Here is a 19906-nt window from a genome sequence, read left to right as displayed (position 1 = left end):
CATGCCTGAGTTGTGGGCTCAATCCCTGATAGGGGGCATGCAGGAGGCAGTCGATCAATGGTTCTCTTTCATCATTGATGTTTCTATCTCTCTCTCCCTCTCTCTTCCTCTATGAAATCAATAAAAATATTTTTTAAAAGGGAATTACAGGCAATATCCTTATTGAGCACAGATGCTTAATTCGTCAACAAAATATTAGCAAATCGAATCCAGCAATATATTAAAAAGATCATACATCACAACCAACCAAATGGGATTTATCCCAGGGATGCAAAGCTGGTACAGTATTTGCAAATCACTAAATGTGATACATCACATAAACCAATTGGAAGACAAAAATTACATCATTATATCAATAGATGCACAAAAAAAGCATTTGACAAAATACAATATCCATTTTTTTATATAAACTCTCAGGAAAGTGGGAAGAGAGGGATCATAGTTCAACATAATAAAGGCCATATATGACAAACCTCACAGCCAACATTACACTCAATGGGCAAAAACTGAAACCAGCCCTAGCTGGTTTGGCTCAGTAGATAAAGCATCGGCTTGTGGACTGAAGGGTCCCAGGTTCAATTTCAGTCAAGGGCACATGCCCAGATTGGGGGCTCAATCCCCAGTAGGGGTGTGCAGGAGGCAGGCGATCAATGACCTTATCATTGATGTTTCTATCTCTCTCTCCCTCTCCTTTCCTCTCTGAAATCAATAAAAATTTAGAAAAGAAAAAAAATACTAAAACCATTTCATCTAAGAACAGAAACAAGACAGGGATGTCTGCTTTCACCACTCTTATTCAACATAGTACTGGAAGTCCTAGCCACAGTGATCAGACAAGAAGAAAACATAAAAGGCATCCACATTGGAAAGGAGAAAGTAAAACTGTTATTATTCACATATGACATGCATGATAATGTAAATAGAAAACTCTAAAGACTCCACCAAAAAACTACTAGATTTAATAAATGAACTTGGCAATGTAGCATGGTACAAAATTAACACCCATAAATCAATGGCATTTTTATACACAAATAATGATCTCTCAGAAAAAGAAACTTAAAAAAAAAAGATTCTTAGGAATCAACTTAATCAAGGAGGTAAAAGTCCTATACTCAGAAAACTACAGGATAATAATAATAATAAAAAAAAGATAGAAAAAGATATAAACAAGCAAAAGATTATTCCATGTTCATGGGTTGGTAGAATTAACATCAATAAAATGGCTTGCCCAGCTGACAGGCTCAGTGGTTGAGCATCAACCTATGAACCAGAGGTCACAGTTCAATTCCCAGTCAGCGCACATGCCTGGGTTTCGGGTTTGATCCCCAGAGGTGTTTTTATCTCTCTCTCCCTCTCTCTCTCACTTCCTCTCTGAAATTAATAAAAAATCTGTATTTAAAAAAATTAAAAAGAAAAATAAAGAAAATATTACCCAAAGCAGTCTATAGATTTAATGCAATCAAGAATAAAACTAAAAATGGATAAAATAATTAAATGTAAGTACTGAAACCCTTAAAAATCCTATAAGAAACCATAGGCTATAAAATCTCAGACATCTTTCATACCAGTATGTTTGCTGATACATCTCCTAGGGCAAGGGAAACACAGGAGAAAATAAAATGGGACCACACAAAATGAAAAGCTTCTGCACAGCAAAAGAAACCATCATCAAAATGAAAAGGGAGCCTGCTGTATGGGAGAACATATTTGCCAATGATACATCTGATAAGGGTTTAATAGCCAAAGTATAAAAGGAACTCATACAAATTAACAAAAAGGAACACAATCCAATTAAAAAATGGGCAAAGGACCTAAATAGACATTTCTCCAAAGTGGACATACAGATGGCTGAGAGACATATGAAAAAAATGCCTGTGTCCATGGGCTATGCATATGTGCATACAAGGTCCTTGGTTGATTACCCCTCGCCCATATTCCCTCAGATGAAAGTCACTGATCATCACAGAGATGCAAATGACAATGAGGTATCACCTCACACCTGTCAGAATGACTAACTTCAACAAAGCAACAAATGACAAGTACTGGAGAAGATGTGGAGAAAAGGGAACCCTAGTACACTGCTGGTGGGAATGCAGAATGTATGAAGTTTCCTCAAAAATTAAATATGAGCTGCCATTTGACTCAGGGATCCCACTTCTAGGAATATATTCTAAGAAATCCAAAATACCAATCAGAAAGAATATATGTACCCTTATGTTCATAACAGCAAAATTTACAATAGCTAAGATCTGGAAAAAGCCCAAGTGCCCATCAGTGGATGAGTGGATAAAAAGGCTGTGATACATTTATAGTATGGAATACTATGCATCAGTAAAAAAGAAAGATCTCTTATCCTTTAAGACAGCATGGAGGGACCTGGAGAGTAATATGCTAAGTGAAATAAGCCTGTCAGAGAAAGATAAGTATCACATGATCTCACTTAAATGTGGAATCTAATGAACAAAATAAACAGATGAACAAAATAGTTCCAGAGACACAGAAGCATGGAACAGTCTGATGAATCTCAGAGGGAAGATGGGGGTGGGTGTGTGGGTGGGGAGAGAATAACCATATATGCATAGCCCATGGACACAAACAATAGTGTGGTGAAGGTCTGGGAGGAGAGTCAGGGAAGGGGACTCATGAGGGGGGAGGGGACATCTGTAATACTCAATAAAAATATTTTATCATGCTAAGTGAAATAAGTCAGTCAGAGAAAGACAAGTATCACCTAATCTCACTCATATGCGGAATCTAAGTAACAAAATAAACTGATGAACGGAGTGGATCCAGAGACATGGAAGCATGGGACAGAGTGCAGAATCTCAGAGGGAAGGTGGGCGAGGGGTAATCAGCCAAGGACCTTGTATGCACATATGCACAGCCCATGGACACAGATAATGGGGCGGTGAGGGCCTGGGGCGGGGATGGGGGGTGTGCTGGAGGGTGGGCTGGAGGGGAGTCAATGGGGGAAAAGGGGGACATCTGTAATACTTTCAACAATAAAGAATTATTTTGTTAATTTTTTTAAAGAGAGAAACAAAAAGAGGGTGAAAAGGGGCCCCAGTGATCTCAGAGAAAAAAGGTGGGAGGGTGGAAGCTTAGAAACTTTGGCCCCAACTCAAATACATTTTACATGGTGACACAGCAGGATGTGCATTAAAAAAGAGAGAGAGGCGGGGTTGGGGTAAGGGGGTGGGGGTGGGGGGGAGTGGCGGCGCTGGGGAGAGGGAAGGAGGTCTGACAGTGTTTTTGGAGAAGCCAGAGACAAACCTCGACCAAATCACTTTTATTCCAAAAAGGGAAAATGGGACCGGGAGGACCAGGCCCAGGAAGTGGTGCCATGCCCAGAAGGTCCACCACTGTCCCCTGCTGGGCTCAGGGAACGAGGAGATGGTCAGCAAGGGGACTCGAGGGGCGAAGGCCACAGGATCAGAGTTACTGCAAACCAGTTCTGCTGCCACCAGCAAAGGGACCTTAGGAAAGTACTAGAGTCTCGGATTTCTCATCTGTAAAATGAGGATAGTGGTCATGTATGTATAACTCAGGTCGTGAGGACCAAAGGGGATAATAAATATGGAATAAATTCTACTTGGCATAGACTCTAGACACGGCTGCCCTTGTACACAATGGAACAAGAACAAGGCTGCTCACTGCAGCTCTGGTTCCAATGGCGTAACAAGAACACTGTCAATGGCCCTCCACAGAGATCCGATAACTGTTGGGAACTCCTGTAATGGAATGCCACACGACCATTAAAGTGAGCCACGTGGATTAACATCTGGAAGAAAAACAATCAATATTGACTACAAGTGCCTGTTGTTGAAGGATACATATAGTATTAACATGTGTGTGCAAAACCATACTGGCAGTGGTTTGTGGATGTGCAAATAAGTGGGAGAAGTGTGAAAACCTGAAGTCAAATCCCTCTGCTCACAGTGACACACTAAACAAAGGCTGGCCAGCACATAGGGCAGGTTTCTATTCAGTCCAGGAGGGGCTGGGGTGCAGGGAGGCCCCTTACCTGTTTGGCTTCCTCAGAAACTCGTCCAGGGTGGGTCCATCCCGGCCCAGGGGGTCATCGGGCACCATGAACAGATTCCCCGCAAAGGTGAAGGGCAGCAGGCTGGAGAGAGGAGGCAGTCACAGAGGAGCCGTGGCCCGCCCACACCCCATTGCTGCCTGGGCATCTCCACAGGGGCCCAGCCCCACCTCTCCTCCCGGCAGATGCTGGCGGGCACAGGCCTAAGGACCCTCTCACTGCCCCAGTACCCCACTGCCTGCCACCCACGGGGAAGGAACAGCCCAGCCCCCTCTCGGCCACCTCACCGATCTTTGACCATCAGCTTCTTGGAATTGTTCATCAGGATGTGGAGCTGCTCGTTGGTGACGATGATGCCGTCTGTCTCCTCTGCCAGCTTCACCATGAACCTGCAGGGAGTGCGAACGTCACTGAGACCCTGTAACCGCCCTCCCTTCCCTGGGCCTCCGGGAAAAAGAACCTGCAGCTTCCCTTTGTGTTGGACAAAGACTGCCCCTGGTCGTTGGGAAGCCAGGGCTCAGGAGCTCTTCCCCTCATCTATGCACCTATGTATACCTCCCATCTGTTTATTCAAGCACAGACCCCCATTTTACACGTAGGAATTCACGTACACATGCACAGACACCCACATAAACCCGCACACTCATTCCCATCCACACATGCATTTCACTGCTTCCGTTTCTGCATCTGTAAGACATAAATGCCTCCCCTCTCCTGCTGTGAGGATAGAACTGAATGATGACACATGGAAGCCTCTAGCTCAGCATCTACCACACAGCATTCACACACACACATTTTCCATTATTATTCTTCATCAACACATAACAGTCATGCACATGCCAAGGCACATATGTGTGTATGTGTGTATACACATATAAAAACACACCTGAAGAAACAAACCTATTTCCCAAGGATCCCTTCTCCATCGCTGAAAGCATGCTATTCCACCAGTGCCCAGCAGAGGGGCCTCCTGCAGAAAAGCTGTCTTCCCTCAAACCCACGCCTGCATCTAGGCACTTAAACACCTCCCCTTGCTCTTGAAGGGGAGATGCCTGAGCTGCCCTATCCAGCCCTTCCCTGGCCTGCAGGGTGTCAGTGCTGGGAAAAGTGAGGAGGAACAGAATTTCTCCCTGCCCGGCAGGGGAGGAGCCTAAGTGACGCCAAGGCCTGTGTCTGCCGCCCCGGACTCCAGCCCAGGACCAGTGACTCCCACTGGGCCTCCCTGCCCCCCGCAGCGGCGGCATCGCAGACCCCCCTGTGCACACTGTGTTTGGGGCTGACAAGTAAGGAGAGATTCGGGCTTTAGCTAGGAAATGGAGCCAGTCTAACCATTTTCAGAGGCCAGCCAGAGCTCCAACCACATACAGCCACACACATACCTCCTCTCAGTGCCAGGGCTGGGGAAGGGGGAAATTGGAGCAGTTCCTTGAGACATGAACTTCAACCAGCTGCTTAGGGGAGCAACTCACTCGAGGCGCCAGGAGTCACCTGGGCTAACCCACCCACAGCGGGGGTCTCAGTCCGCAGGTCATGGGAGGAGACTGTCTGTTAACTAGGCAAAGGGAGCTGAAGAGTCCCCAAGTCAGGAGTGCCCCTGGCCTCAGGCAGAGCCGGCTCCTCACTGTATCCCTCTGCACGGAGGCCATGTGCCAGCCTCTCTGAAATGGCCCCTGGGACACAGAGCAGATGAGCAGGACTCCACCGGGACACAGCCCAACCACAGACCCACAGGGAGAAGGCCCGGGGCCTGGCACACCTGTAATCATAGGTGGTGATCTTCTTGCCATTCTCCAGCTGGGAAGGGGTGATCGAAAGCATCTTGAGGGAATGTAGCTTCGTCAGAAAGTGGCTCTCTGAAGGTGAGAGGCAGAAGATAGAGATGGTCAGAGGAAGGGCTAAGTGGAAACGGCCATGGTGCAGAGGTAGGGAAAGGAAAAGCTGGGTGCTGCTGCAGGGGCTGGGGGAGGAGGAAGAGAGCAGACAGCTCACCTCTCACCCTCCGGTTCTTCTTCAGTTGCCAGGTGGGTACAAACACAGTGACCTCTCGGTGTCCCCGGTTCCAGAAATACTGCACTGCCATGGCGATGCCACGGCAGGAGAAGAAGTGCTGGAGGCCGTGGCTGTGGGGGTGGGGAGGAGTGAGGGGGTAACTTCTTGCCAAGGAATGGCCCTGCCTCCACTCCTCCCTCGGAGCCTGGGCAGCACAGTGGGCAATGCCAGGGCACCAGCATCAGACACCAGCAATGCCCTCGCCCTTCCCTCTATCATTAAACATCCTGTGAGCACCTCCTGGGTGAGCTCCCCTCCTGTGTGTTTTGCATGTATGTGAGTGTGCACAGGTGTAAAGGGGCCTGCAGGGCACAAAGAGGAAGAAGGCAACCTCTCCACCCAAAGACTCAGGTTAGAACTGGAAGCAAACATTTGCTGACCACCAACTGTGCTGGGAGTATGCTCAGCACGGATAACGCTCTACCCTGTTGGCACATTAAGTGGTCTTACATATATTCATGCTAACACATACACACGGTACGTGCTGCGCAGAGAGGGCAAACTCTAAGGCTTGATCAGGAAAGACTTCAGAGAGGAGGTCCGTGCTGGGCCCTACGATTCAGGCTAAACATTTGACACCTGGCTGGGGGATGACTGATGCCACGTTATGTGAGGCAGGCTGCAGGGAAAGAGCGTGCACCCCGGCAGTGGACAATCTGAACCCAAAGACCAGCTGGACTGCTTACTGGCTCCAGGACCTTGGGCAAGATTCATCACCTCTCTTTTCTGCCTTTGCCAAAGAGGGAGGACAGAAACCCACATGTGCAGGGCTGAGAGCTGCGGTGAAAACTCCGCACACGCTGCCTAGCAGGCAGCAGCCACTCAACATGGGCCACTTCCAGCTTTTTCCCATCTGAACCACATCACCCTTACACAGAGGTCAAAAAGGGGTGCCCACCGTGCCCCCAGGGATGCCCTGTCCCAGCGCCCCAGCATGCCCAGCCTACCCTCATGCTACTCACACCATGGCCACGCTGCTGCCATCAATGACCACTCGCCGCAACCCCTGGTTCCCGGGTTCTCCCGACAGGTTCAGCTCGAAGGGCGTGTTCAGGGCCTCGTGGTACCTCTGGAAGCTGGTCACTGTGCTGTTCGCCTGTGGCTGTCGAGGCGGCTGCCTCGGGGCCCCCTCCCCAGCCCCCAGGAGCCCACCCACCTGAGGCTGGGGCTTACTACCGGGAGCCACGGTGCTGCAGGACTGGGGACCCTGCCTCCTGGCCTCCCCCTGGTCCTTTGGGGAGGAAGCACTGCCCTTTGGCTGAGGCTGGGCCTCTCTAGGGAGTTTGGCTGCATCCAACGCTGGCCCTGGATCTGTGGGCGCCTTCTGAGCTGCAGGGGTTTTCGGAGCTCTGCAGGCTTTGGGGGCCGCAGGTGCTTTGGGGGCCGCAGGCGTTTTGGGGGCCGCAGGTGCTTTGGGAGCTGCAGACCCTGTTTTGGCCAGAGGCCCAGTTTGAGCTTTGGGCGTTTTGGGACCAGCAGGTGCTGTTTTGGCTGCAGGGGTTTTCTGAGCTGTGGGGGCTTTCGGAGTCGCCGGTACCACTTGAGCTGCCGGTGCTGGTTGAGCCACAGCTGCCTTTTGAGCTGTGGGCCCCCCGGGAGTGTCTGGCTTTGTTGGAGCCGAAGGCACGTGGGGGGCTGCAGGTTCTGTGTGGACTGCAGACGTCATCTGGGCTGTAGGCACTCTGGGGGCTGCAGACAGCATTTCATTTTGGGGTGGGGTTTGAGCTCTAGGCACTGCGGCAGCCACAGGCACTTCAAGAGCATCAGGCGCTATCAGAGCATCAGGTGCTGACTCAACCGTAGGCTCCCCTGGACCCACGGGCCTCTCTTGAGCTATAGGCACCCCTTGCCCTGTGGGTGGTGCTGGTAAGGGCCCCTCTTCTGGCCCCTTACAGTCCCACTGTGCACTTCCTTGATCCCCCAGCTCACTTCCAGCTTGGAGTTGGGGTGCAGAGGCCAAAGGTGGCCCTACCTGTGGAAGCCCTGGGCTAGCTTTGCCCTTTATACCAGAGCCCTCCGAGACCACCAATAAACTCATGACTTTTGGGGGGGTCTCTGGCCTTGGGCAACTCTGCAGGTCTGCCTCTCCTCCTGGTCCCCCATCTGGGCTTTCCACACTGGGCAAAGGAACCAGCTCCTTCTGCTTCCACTCCAGGTTTAAGGGCAGAGGACTCTGCCCGGGGAGCTTGAACTGAATGGGGCCCAGAGGCCGCTGCCAGAAGGGGAAAGTGAAGCACGCCTGGGACAGGAGCCAGGCCAGGTGGAGAGAATGCAGTTCATTGATCCTCCAGAAGGTCGTAGCGATAGTCCCTGGCCACAGGGGCGCAAAGGCTGGCCCTGGAGCCCAGGCCTTCCACGATGGGCACACACCCAGGGCTGTCAGTGGAGGCTGGAAGGAGAGCTTGTCTTCCAGCCTCTGGAGCTGCCGCTGCTGTGACAAGGCTTGCGAGTGGTTTGCAGGATCCTGGCTGCCGGTCACTGGCACTGGCCCTTCCTTGTAAGCACTGTCCATACCACCAGGATTGTTGGAACCGACCCTGGAGGAAGCCAGAGTTTGTTGGAAAGGTGGGGAGGCCAGTTAGGTGCAAAATTATCTCCTTGGGTTGGGGGAGTAGGGAAAGGGGCAGGGAAGACAGACTGATTCTCCAAAACTTACCATACCAGCTGGTGTGCTGTCTCCTGCTGTGCCTTCTGGCCTGGGGTGGCTCCCAGGCTGGTGAAGCTCTTTGCATTTTCTGCGTTCCCATTCTGGAGGGTCCTCATCTCTAGCAGAGGCCCAGGACCATCACCCACAGACATCACGGCCGAGCCTTCCGTCTGCTGCTGTGACGGGCAGATGAGGACCTCCGGGTCAGAGCGGGCGTTGGAGGTGCCGAGGCGGCCAAGCCACTCGATGATGTCCTCCTTGCCCGCAGCATCCCGCACCAGGCTCAGCAGCAGCTCCTGGACCGCTGGGGGCAGCTGCAGCAGGTCCCCCGCGTACTGGTCACCACGGATCCAGATCAAAGCCCCAAAGGCCCGGGTCACCTCGGCCTCCCAGGCACTCCGGGGGGTGAAAACAGGGGCAGGGCCCCAGCGCAGTCGGCCCACCAGCTCCTCCAGCCAGTTCTGGGTCATGATGAAAGATTCGGTCAGCCCTCCCACCATGAGGGAGCCGGTGGGGCCAGGCACCAGGTAGGCCTGGGTACTCCAGCAGAGGCAGTCGAGGAAAAGGCCCTGGGCCCCAAGGAAGGCGCAGTGCAGGGCCGGTGGGTAGCGAACCTCCTTCCACAGCTCTGGGTTGCACAGGCCCTTCAGATACTCCTGAAGCCGCAGTGGGGAGAACACAGGACGTCATTCCTTTAGGGGGCGGCCACTGGCTCACACTCCCCCACCCAGAAGGGCCCTTTCCCAGCCTACCAGAAGCCAATGACCTCTCAGGGCCAGCCTCTCTTTCCCTGGTCTTGCCCCCTCACACACTCATTTCTTTCCAGGACACTCTGAGAGAATGAGAAAGGCCTGGAGGGAAGGGAGCACCTGGGTTTGGAGACAAGGACCCGGTTCTACTTTCAATGTGACCTCAGTAGGTCAGATTAATTGTGGTAAATTTGTCATCTTTCCAGGGAATGATAGGAGCATGGCCTCAGCCTCTTCGCCTGTATGACAAGTTAAACAAGGTACACCTGAAGTCCAAGCATTCAAGAATTGTGAACTACCTAGCGGGAGGCGGATTGCATCCTCCAGGTGCCAGGAACTTACGTGACCTGGGGCAAGTTATTAATCCCCCCCCCCCCCCCCGTGCCTATATTCCCTCAGCAGTAAAATGGGGATAATAGTTTTTTAATTGATTCAAAAATCAATGGCCAAGCTCAGAAAATGGCACAGCCTATTCCCATTTTGCAGGCTCAGAAGGGTTATGCAACTTGTCCAAGGACACACAGATAAAGAGTGACTGGGCCAGGACCACAAGCCACATCTGTCTGACCCTGAAACCAGGTGTTCTTTCCACTTCCTCAGGCTGACTACACAGTGACAACAGGGTAATCTTGTGGGGTTCTGGCTTAATCCCCCTTCAGCAGGTCTGTGGCACAATCAGTGCCTGTAACCATGGTAACTCTGTTACCCAGAACAGACAGAGAAAGATAGGAGGAGATAAGTCACTGGGCCAGCATCCAGGAGAACCCACAGATACATACAATGGCTGAACCAGAAGAAAGGCCTCTGGCTTTCTGGGCAGACCAAGTCCTCCTGTTGACAGGGTGCATACACTCAGTCTTTAGCAGTTGCTGGGATGGGAGAGGTTGGGCTCCTCCACTAGATGGCTGAGTTTCACCAGGACAATTCCATGAGCTCCAAAGGAGCGTGAGCATTCCCTCTTAATCAGCCAACTCATGTTGACCACATTCGCCCTCATGTCACTTCATAGCACCTTGTTGACAACGGTCATCTTGCTCTCCCCTGGCAGTTCCATTAGAAATAAATGCTCCATTTTGGGTCCCCAACAGCTACCCTGAAATCAGCTCCAGGTCCTCTGCTCAGTGCCCAGCCCATTCTTCCCTGCAATGGCCTATGTTTGCCTCTTCCATCTGACCCAGGCCCTAAACTGCCAACCCTTCCCCAACGGGACCGAAATGCACCCCAGCAGTTAGACCCAGGTCTAACCCCTTTCTAATCAGTCCAAAACCATCTCAAAACATCATCCCATCCAGGACCTCAGCTGGACCCACTGCCAGCAAGGGTGAATCTGACCAGGTACGGGATCACTCTCCTTAACGGGCTCTCCATCCCATACGCCCCACATTCTAACCATGTGAAAGCAATATGTAAACACAAAGAGATGTGCTGGGTAAGAAGATGGTGGGTGGCCAAAACCGGTTTGGCTCAGTGGATAGAGCGTCGGCCTGAGGACTCAAAGGTCCCGGGTTCGATTCCGGTCAAGGGCATGTACATTGGTTGAGGGCACATCCCTGGTAGGGGGTATGCAAGAGGCAGCTGGTCGATGTTTCTCTCTCATTAACATGTCTAGCTCTCTATCCCTCTCTCTTCCTCTTGTAAAAACTCAATAAAATATATATTTAAAAAAAAAAAAAGAAGATGGTGGGTGGTTTCTTTCTCTTTGTGTAAAGAGCTTAAAGTATTTATTGTGCCATTAGCTGTTCAATATTTTTAACTAAAAGATATATAGGAATTGAAATAATTTTCAAAAGAATAAATCTGAGTATTTATTGAACACTTACTATGTGCCACACATTATCTCATTTATTCCTCTCACAACTCTATAAGGAAATTACTATCATCCCCATTTTGGGGGAGCAAGGATGGGCCCAAATTTATGCAGATAGTAGGCTGGGACACTCAGCCACTCTGACTTCAAAGTATAACCATGATGTTGTCTATAGTTTCAAGTGAAGAAGAAAAAGAAAAAGGAGGAGGAGGAAGAGGAGGAGGAGGAGGAGGAGGAGGAAGAAGAAAAGGTACACAGCAGGCATTTATATCCAGAATATACCTGGAGCACTTTTTCTGCATAAAGCCTACCCAAACCTTTTTCCTCCAAGGGGAAAAGAAGTAGAGAGGAGGCAGGAACAAAATAAGCACAGAAAAAGAATGGTGTGTTTATGAAAACATATTGCTCAATGTCCCACAGGACCTTTGTGAAATTGTAAATTAAATAAAAACACCACTAAATCATTTAATTCTGCTCTATACTTGATCAAGTTGCTTTATTATTTAACACCTGACTTAGGATTCTCCTTTCTCATAAGTCAGTTATCATTCATTGTCTACTTTCCAGAACCACCCAAAATTACACTGCCAAGTACACAAAAGGCTCAGAAAACAGCAACACCGAGAAACTCTGGAATTGGAATTGAAGGGGAACATTAAAAAAAATTTTTTTTAACGGCAAACTAAGGTAAAGTTGTTTGAATAACATAGGCTTGGCAAGTACCTTCCTACCCATGGAGGCTTGCTCTACAGAGTTGAAAACAGGTCCTAGGATTAGAGGTTTATCAGCATACTTGAGAATGTAAATACCATAAAAAAAAAAAAGTAATCATGGGGAAAGGGAGGAGGGCCAAATATGATGTCTACAATGAAGGCCGAGTGTACAGAAACTCATTCTTCTCTTTCAGAGATTCAGCAGCCAGACCCTGACGCTCCAGGACAGAGAATAGAGAAATGCAGTCTAGAAGTCCAGCCAGCTCAAGAACAAAGACCACCAAACAGGTTCCCTAACAGACAGTGCCCCCAGTTATCCGTACAGCCAAGCTCCAAATCAGGAAGCCTCAGTCTCAGTTCCCAGTTGGCTTTTTGGGTTTTACTCTTAATCATGCAAAGATTACCAAGAACATATGAAGAAAACGAATGTGAGATAAATATGCAAAATATATATAGGAAGTGGTGGAGAGCAACTTGAAGAAAAAGAAAGTAGGGAGGGAGAAGAAAACTTCAGAAAGTTTACTATCATTTTCCTTAGAGAGATAATTGAGAATATTGTACACACTGAACAAGAATAGGATACTATTTTTTAAAAGAGAATTCAGAGAGAACATAAATTACTTTCAGACATTAAAAATATAATGGCAGGAATTAAAGACCCAAGAAAAGGATTGGAAGATAAAGTTTAGGAAATCTCCAGAAAGCAAAGCAAAATGTCAAAGTTGGAAAAAATAAGAAAAGTGGACCAGTCAGTCCAGAAAGCCCAGTGTCTGATTAAGAGTTCCAGGAAGAGAGAGAATATAGAAAACGCAGGGGGAAATCATCCACGAAGTATTTCCAGAAAATGCCTTGATCTGAAGAGCATGAATACCCAGAAGAGCATGAGGGCCCATTGAATACAACAGTAACTAACAATGGATGAAGACAGATCTACACAAAGGGGTCTCGCTGGGAAACCTCACAACAGCTGGGGAAACTACAAACTGAGAGAGGAAAAACTTCGCATGCAAAGGACCAGGGGTGGACCCAGAATAGCTTCAGACATCTAAAAAGCAAGAAGTCTTTGGAATAATGCCTTTACACTTCTGAAGGAAAATAATTTCCCATTTATAATTCTATGCCAGCCAAACTATCAATCAAGTGACCTTCAGATACAAAACTCCAACATTTTATTTCCTAAATCTTTCTCAGGAAGCTACTGGAGAGTACTTCCCAGCAAACAAGAAAGGAGACAAATATTGGGGGGGGGACATGACACAAAGGCAATCTCCAAGATAATAATGAAGAGAATTTTCAGAATTTATTTATCCATTCATCAAATCATTATTGAGCATCTATATGTCAGGAACTGTTCTAGGATGACAACTGTCAGCAGGCATAGAGGACAACTAGTTCAGATTGGAAGAAAGGACTCAAGAGACAACCACATTGAGAGCAGTCATCAATATACGCTTTACCACTGCTCCATCTTTCATCTTGATGAAGCTTTTTTTAAAAACATATTTTAATTGATTTCAGAGAGAAAGGGAGAGGGGAGCGAGAGATAGAAACATCAATGATAGGAAAGAGTCATTGATTGGCTGCCTCCTGCACTCCCTCTCCCAGCGATAGAGCTGGAAACCCAGGCATGTGCCCTTGATAGGAATCAAACCCAGGACCCATCAGTCCATAGGCTGGAGCTCTGTCCATTGAGCCAAACCAGCTAGGGTATGATGAAGCTATTGATGGATGTGCTCTACCGTGTTTCCCCAAAAATAAGACATCCTTTGAAAATAAGACCTACTTACAGGTTTCCTTCTGAGTGAAATATAAGGCATCCCCCGAAAATAAGGCCCCCCTAGGATAAACATGAAAGATTTAGTCCTCTGATTCTGAAAGAAATGGAGTCACAGGAAATTCAGGAATTGGATTGTTATGATGATGTTCCAGAAGATGATGACATGATTGTCATTGAATAAATGAGTAAATTCTTGATACTGTAGGATTCACAGTTTGTCTGGTTTGTGTTGACAACTACCGTACTACCATACCGTATACAGGTAATAAATTTCCTTTATTTTCATTTAACAATAAATGTGTACCGTATTCTTCTTCATGGAAAAATAAGACATCCCCTGAAAATAAGACCTAGCGCATCTTTGGGAGCAAAAATTAATATTTTCAGGGAAACAGGGTAGTAATCCAAGAAGATATTCAACCCAGGAAACAAAACATTTAACAGCAACAACAAAAGGCAAAGGGATGCCAAGAATGATAGCAAACGGAAGTCTCCAGATGACAGACCAGACAAAACAGAAGGAAGGATGTCCTCTGAAAGTTGTAGAAATTAGCAATCGATACAAAGAAAAACAAGCATATTAAAAAACAATAAGTTCTAAACCTCAGTGAGATAAAAAAGAAAGAAAATGTTATCATAGTACAGATGTTAATGTTTGCATAAGGCATAATGATGCAAATGCTACTTATAAATTGAACAGAAAATTAAAAAACTACTATATTGGAAATCTTCAAATCAAATCTTCACCTTCAATAATAGGAAGTAAAAAAAATGATCTAAAATGGATTCATCAAAAGATAATAGTATCTACAATTTTGTTTTAGGAATGGAGAGATGTGTAAATGTCAGAGTAAACATTGTCTACAAGAAAGGAGACCAAAGAGAGAGTTGGGAAAGACAGACAGGGATTCACTGTGTTCTATTGTGAACTTTTTCAAAAGTATTGGACTTTTAAATGGTTAATTACTTGGATAAAAGGAAAAAAAAAAGTTTAAAATAAAGGAGAAGGGTAAGATGCCCCCAACACAATTGGGGGGCAGCTCTGATATGTAGCATTTATTTTCTGTGGTGTAAAGACTCCCCCATGGCTGATTTCAAACTACCAGTGGAATGTAACCAGTTTGCAAACTTCCTGAAATTTTAATAAGGCCAATGCCAGCACACCGCTGGCCAGTACCAGCTTCCATGGCACTGTGCTCAACTGTTAGTGGGGAGTAGGATAGATGAACTTCCAACTGACAGCCAAGCCAAAAGACAGCAATCCACACCTTGTTCCCCAGCTCCCTGAACCCAGGCTCTGGCTCCCCATTACCTCCCTCCCCCATCTTCAAAAAGAGTCTTCAAGAAGGGGAGAAGCCAGAATGTCATCTCTTCTCTGTGAGTCCAATCCTTCCTCACATCATTGCCCAGGAGGACAGAGGGCTCAGCTCATCCCTGGGCAACTCAGATCATTATTAAAACCTACCTTTCCAGCCAAGACCGTTTGGTTCAGTGCATAGAGCGTCAGACTGCGGACTGAAAGGTCCCGGGTTCGATTCCGGTCAAGGGCATGTACCTTGGTTGAGGGAGTCAAGGGCATGTACCTTGGTTGCAGGCACATCCCCAGTGGGGGGTGTGCAAGAGGCAGCTGATCGATGACTCTCTCTCATCGATGTTTCTAACTCTCTATCCCTCTCTCTTCCTCTCTGTAAAAAATCAATAAAATATATATTTAAAAAAAAAACAAAAAACCTTCCTTTCCACTTGCTGATTTCATCCCAGAGGTCAGTCATCCCTAGTATTTATTTTTGCTGCCTGGGAATGAATTCCAGCAATGTCCTCATTTTTTAAAAAACATATTTTTTATTGATTTCAGAGAGGAAGGGAGAGGGAGAGAGAGATAGAAACATCAATGATGAGAGATAATCATTGATTAGCTGCCTCCTGCACACCTCCTACTAGGGATCAAGCCCACAGCTCAGGTATGTGCCCTTGACCGGAATCTAACCCTGGACCTTCAGTCCTCAGGCCAACATTCTATCCACTGAGCCAAACCAGCTAGGGCAATGTCCTTATTTTTTAAATCCCACCACGACAAAACAATGTAAAGGCACTCTAGAGTTCTACAGAGATTTTCCTGGAAAACCAGCCACATATGATATAGAACACAACCCAGGCCTTCTCGAGATAGGCCTCTATCCTTCTTGACCCTTTTTTCCCCTCACCAACATGCCATCCTCATCCTCAGCCCTTCCACATCCTGCAACCTCCAATCTCACTGAGACCTCACTGCCAGTTGGTTGGCCTGTGTATAGCATCCCATTAACAAAGTGCATGATTGTGTTCCTACAGCTGGAATTGGGGTCGGCCACAGCACCTCCACACGGAAACCACGATATATCCTTATACTTGGGAAATTCTCCTGTATCAGATCGCTCGACCTTAGAGAGCATTTAATCCAATCTTCTCACTTTACAAACAAGGAGAGTGAGACTGAGGGAGAGAAAAGGACTTGCTCAAACTTACACAGCTAGTTAACAACAGTAACTGACATCTGTACTCTATAGCTTTCCACATTTTGCAAAAGTGCTTAAGCATGCATTATTTCAGCTGATTCTTACAACCCTTCCATGAAGTGGGTGTTATGTTATTTTATAGATGAGAAAACAGGCTCAAGGGAAGGTAAATGATTTGGCCCAGTTAGAAGGTAGCAAACCCCAATCTCAAAGTCTCTCCACCATACTCATCTGTCCCAGTGTGACTTGGTGACAGCAAGTTGAGCCCCCATTTCATAACTCCCGGGACAACGCCTTATACTCCCTGCCCTTCTGCTCATTCTGTGAAATCAGGGAGGGAATCACTTAGAACCCCCTCACGCTCTGTTTCCATCTTAAACAGTGCCTCTCCCCAGGGGAAGACAAAGGGGAAGGGGGTAACAGGGTGGGGGAAATGAGGGAGCCACCTTAGCAGGGCCTGGGGTGTGAGGGAGGGATCCCTGAGGAGGCAGTGGGAACAGGAGCAGACAGGCCTGGAAAATGTGATCCAGGATTTAAGCCGGGAGCAGGGGAGTTGGGCACCTCAGAAAGCACTAGTAACATACAAGGGTGAGCTGCTATAGTTCAAAGCAACAAAAAGATTAAAAACCCAAAACAACCGACCCAAAAGGCTCCTCTTGTTAACCCACCCTGAGTGAGAGTCTTCATCTCAGGGGCTCCTACATCTGTTCTCTGGGCAGGCACCCCGCCCCTCCCCCAGCACCTCTGTCAGAATTGGAAAAACTGCTGATACAGCAGCTCAGCAGAGGGGCTGAGGGAGGAACTTTCCAGCCTGTTTGCCCGCCTGCCTGCCTGCCCGCTGGCCAGTGCTTAGGGCCTCCCCCACCCATGGCCTTGACCAATTAGGATGTCGGTGTAGACGCAGCTGGGGAAGAAGTCTGTGTTGGTGCGGTCTGGGGGAGAGGGAGGCTGTAGATTCCTACCAGGAGAAGATAAGATAAAGGAATCCTGGGGAAGAGGGAGACCTTGGCCATGACTTGGGGTGGGGGGGGGGTGTCAAAGGAAACTTGAGAGACAAGAGTGGAGGAGAAGCTTGAGAGAGAAGCCAGGGAGAACACAGAGAGGAGCACTACGACCTGCCTATCCAGAAGTCATTTAATCCAAAAGCCCACGGCCCTCTTCCCAGATTTCAACCCATCCCTAAGGGCTGGTGCCTTCCAGAACAGCTGCACCCCACCCTGAGCCCCTGCAAGAGTGTGGAGCAGGGGGCCCAGAGCTCCAGATTCCTGTCCCAGCCCCCACGGCCCCCACCTACCTGACCTGAGCACTCAGACAGGCCCCTTACCCTTTCCGGTCGTGACAACTAGTGGGTAAAAATGCCGGCTCTGATTTAGTAGCATCTCCAAGGGCCCCTCGAGCCTCAGCACTCTGAGAGGTCCCGAAGATTTAAGGAGACTTAAAAAGAGACAGGAAGGTCGTCTTGGTGGAGAACAAAGAGGTGTGCTGAACAGGCCACAGAAATGCAGGAGCTTAAGCTGTTCCCCCATGGAGGTGCTGGGGCCCAGGCCAAGGAAGGCTCAGGGGGTACACACCCGCGGAGCCTCTCTCATGTCACTCGAGGTATAGGAGTGACACTCAGGAGAGGGGTGGGGCAGAAAGAAAGAGGGAGCCAGAGAGAAGGAACCCAAGGCTACGGACCTGGGGGGAGGGGGGGGGGCGTACCCAGTACCTGCCCTTCACACTGCCGAAGCCAGGGCGGGGACCTTGGGGACCCTTGTCCCCTCGGCTGGCAGCGGGGCGGGAGCGGCGGCCGACAGGAAGGGCCGGGTGGGGGCGGGGAGGCGCTGCTTACCTTGGCTTTGCCCATGTTCTCCCTGGGCCCCTCGAGCAGCAGCCAGAAATTGGGGCTGTCCGGGCGGCTCTGGAAGGCGTTCAGCTTGATTCGGAAGATGCGCTGCACTTGCAGGCGCTGCCGCTGCACGCGGGGCTTCGACTTGGTCTGCAGCATGACCCACTCCTGCGCCGGAGGGTCGCCCCCGGCCAGGAGCATGGCTGCCCCCCTGCCCCTGGAAGGAGGGAGCCCCAAGTGTCACCGGGTCCCGGCGCGGGAGGCTCCCCAGCCCCGGTCCGGGGCGCCCAGGCCACGCCCCCTGCTCCCCGCGGCGCGCCCCCCGCCTCGGCGAGTCCCCGGGGCTCGCCGACCCTCCCGCCGCCGCCCCGGCGCCCGTCCTCCCGGCTCGTCCGTCCCTCCGGCGGCTGCTTCCGCGGCGATCTCTTCCTGCCAGGGGCTGCCGCCGGGGGTGGGACCCGCCGGGCTCCCGCCGCCCTTCCCTCCGCCCCCGCCTCCCCCTCCGCCAGCCCCTTCGGGACCCGCTCCTCCGTCTGGTCCGCCCGCGGCGCACGGGGCGGGGAAGGAGCGGGAGGGGGACTGGGCGGGAGGGAGGGAGGGGGCGGGGAGGGTCCTGGGAGCCTCTGCCTTCCACCCAAGTCTTGGGCCCTGGGCCAGGCTCCGGGGGTCAAAGTTAATTTCCTTCCACGTCCCCCTTTCCCCAGTGGAAGGCAGAGGAAGGGGAAGGAGGGGCATTCCGGCGAGGGAGCGGCGGCTGGCTTTCAGGGACCCGGCCTTTCTCTCCGCTCCTCCCTCCCGCCTCCCAGGCCTCCCTGGGGAACCAGGGCTTGTGCCACTCCCTCTCTCGAGGAAAGGGTTAAGCGAGGGCAGAGTGGGGAGCCCGGGAGGCCGGGGCCCCAGGAAACTCTGGGCTGGAAACCGGGCGGGCGGGCTGGAAACCGTAACAGCACCGCCTCCCCCCTTCTCTCTGCACGCCCCCATCCTTTCCCCCCCACCCCCCCAAGTCTGGGGACAGCCAGGAGCTGGCAGACAGCCCAGACCCTCCTGAAGCCCCCAAGCTGGAAGGGCCTCCCCGCCCGAGCTTTCAGACTTGCCGCGTTGTTTATGAAAGCCCTTTTTAGCAAGTTTGAGTCATGCCCTGAGGCTTTAGGATGGGAGCGAGGGTCTGGTGGGTAGCAGGGCCTCTGAGGATTCCCGTGGAGAAAGGGTTGACCTTGACCCCCAGCCAGCTGCTTGGCATCAGTGGTCAGGGACTAGCCCTGCGCTGGGGCCACCTCCAGCACAGGCCCTTGAGGCACCCCCAGGACAAAGGACACCTTGTGCAGCCCTGCGGCCTGAACAGAAGCCGGCTCTGTGGAGGGCACAGTCTGCGTCTGGGCCTCAGCGACCTTTATTTTCCACACCGAAACCCAGAGCTGCTGTCTGACAGGCACATGTGTACCTGCGGAGACAAAGGGCAGTGGATTTAAATAAGAGCTGCCCTGGAACATCTGGAACATCTATGTCTGTGTGCCTACAGGCAAGGGCCAAGAGTGCCCCCTGGAAGGAAGGGGCCCAACTGGAGGAGGAGGGGAGGTGGGCTGACACTGCTTCTAGTCTGAACTGAATTCAACCCAACCAGTCCCACCCCCACTGCTGCTTCTCCCTAGATTGGAATCCAGACAAGGAAAAAGGTGATGTGTATAACCTGTGGCTCCTAGTCTAGCACGTCCCTAACTTGCCTCTCTACAGCACTTTGAAGCAGACCCTCAGGGTGAACTTGTGTCTCTCCCCTCTTCTCACCTCTATCTGCTCCCCCT

At 50.1% G+C, this 19906-nt stretch overlaps 1 protein-coding gene across 1 annotated transcript in view; it reads right to left on the bottom strand.

The window, feature by feature from the left end:
• Positions 1 to 18960, bottom strand: part of NYNRIN (NYN domain and retroviral integrase containing) — a 28039-nt gene extending 9079 nt beyond the window's left edge. The window contains exons 1-7 of the mRNA XM_084861126.1: positions 18111 to 18960; positions 8748 to 9394; positions 7054 to 8628; positions 6032 to 6162; positions 5799 to 5895; positions 4330 to 4431; positions 4025 to 4126 (exon numbers count right to left, since the gene is read on the bottom strand). Of these exons, the coding sequence (XP_084717252.1) occupies positions 4025 to 4126; positions 4330 to 4431; positions 5799 to 5895; positions 6032 to 6162; positions 7054 to 8628; positions 8748 to 9394; positions 18111 to 18308 (2852 nt within the window). The 5' untranslated portion in view covers positions 18309 to 18960. The remainder of the gene's footprint in view (positions 1 to 4024; positions 4127 to 4329; positions 4432 to 5798; positions 5896 to 6031; positions 6163 to 7053; positions 8629 to 8747; positions 9395 to 18110) is intronic.
• Between the last annotated feature and the right edge of the window lie 946 nt (positions 18961 to 19906).

This window comes from Pipistrellus hanaki (genome assembly GCF_964339955.1).
Source record: "Pipistrellus hanaki genome assembly, chromosome: 1".
In the NCBI taxonomy this organism is placed as follows: domain Eukaryota; kingdom Metazoa; phylum Chordata; class Mammalia; order Chiroptera; family Vespertilionidae; genus Pipistrellus; species Pipistrellus hanaki.
This window is presented reverse-complemented; position numbering and strand designations above follow the sequence as displayed.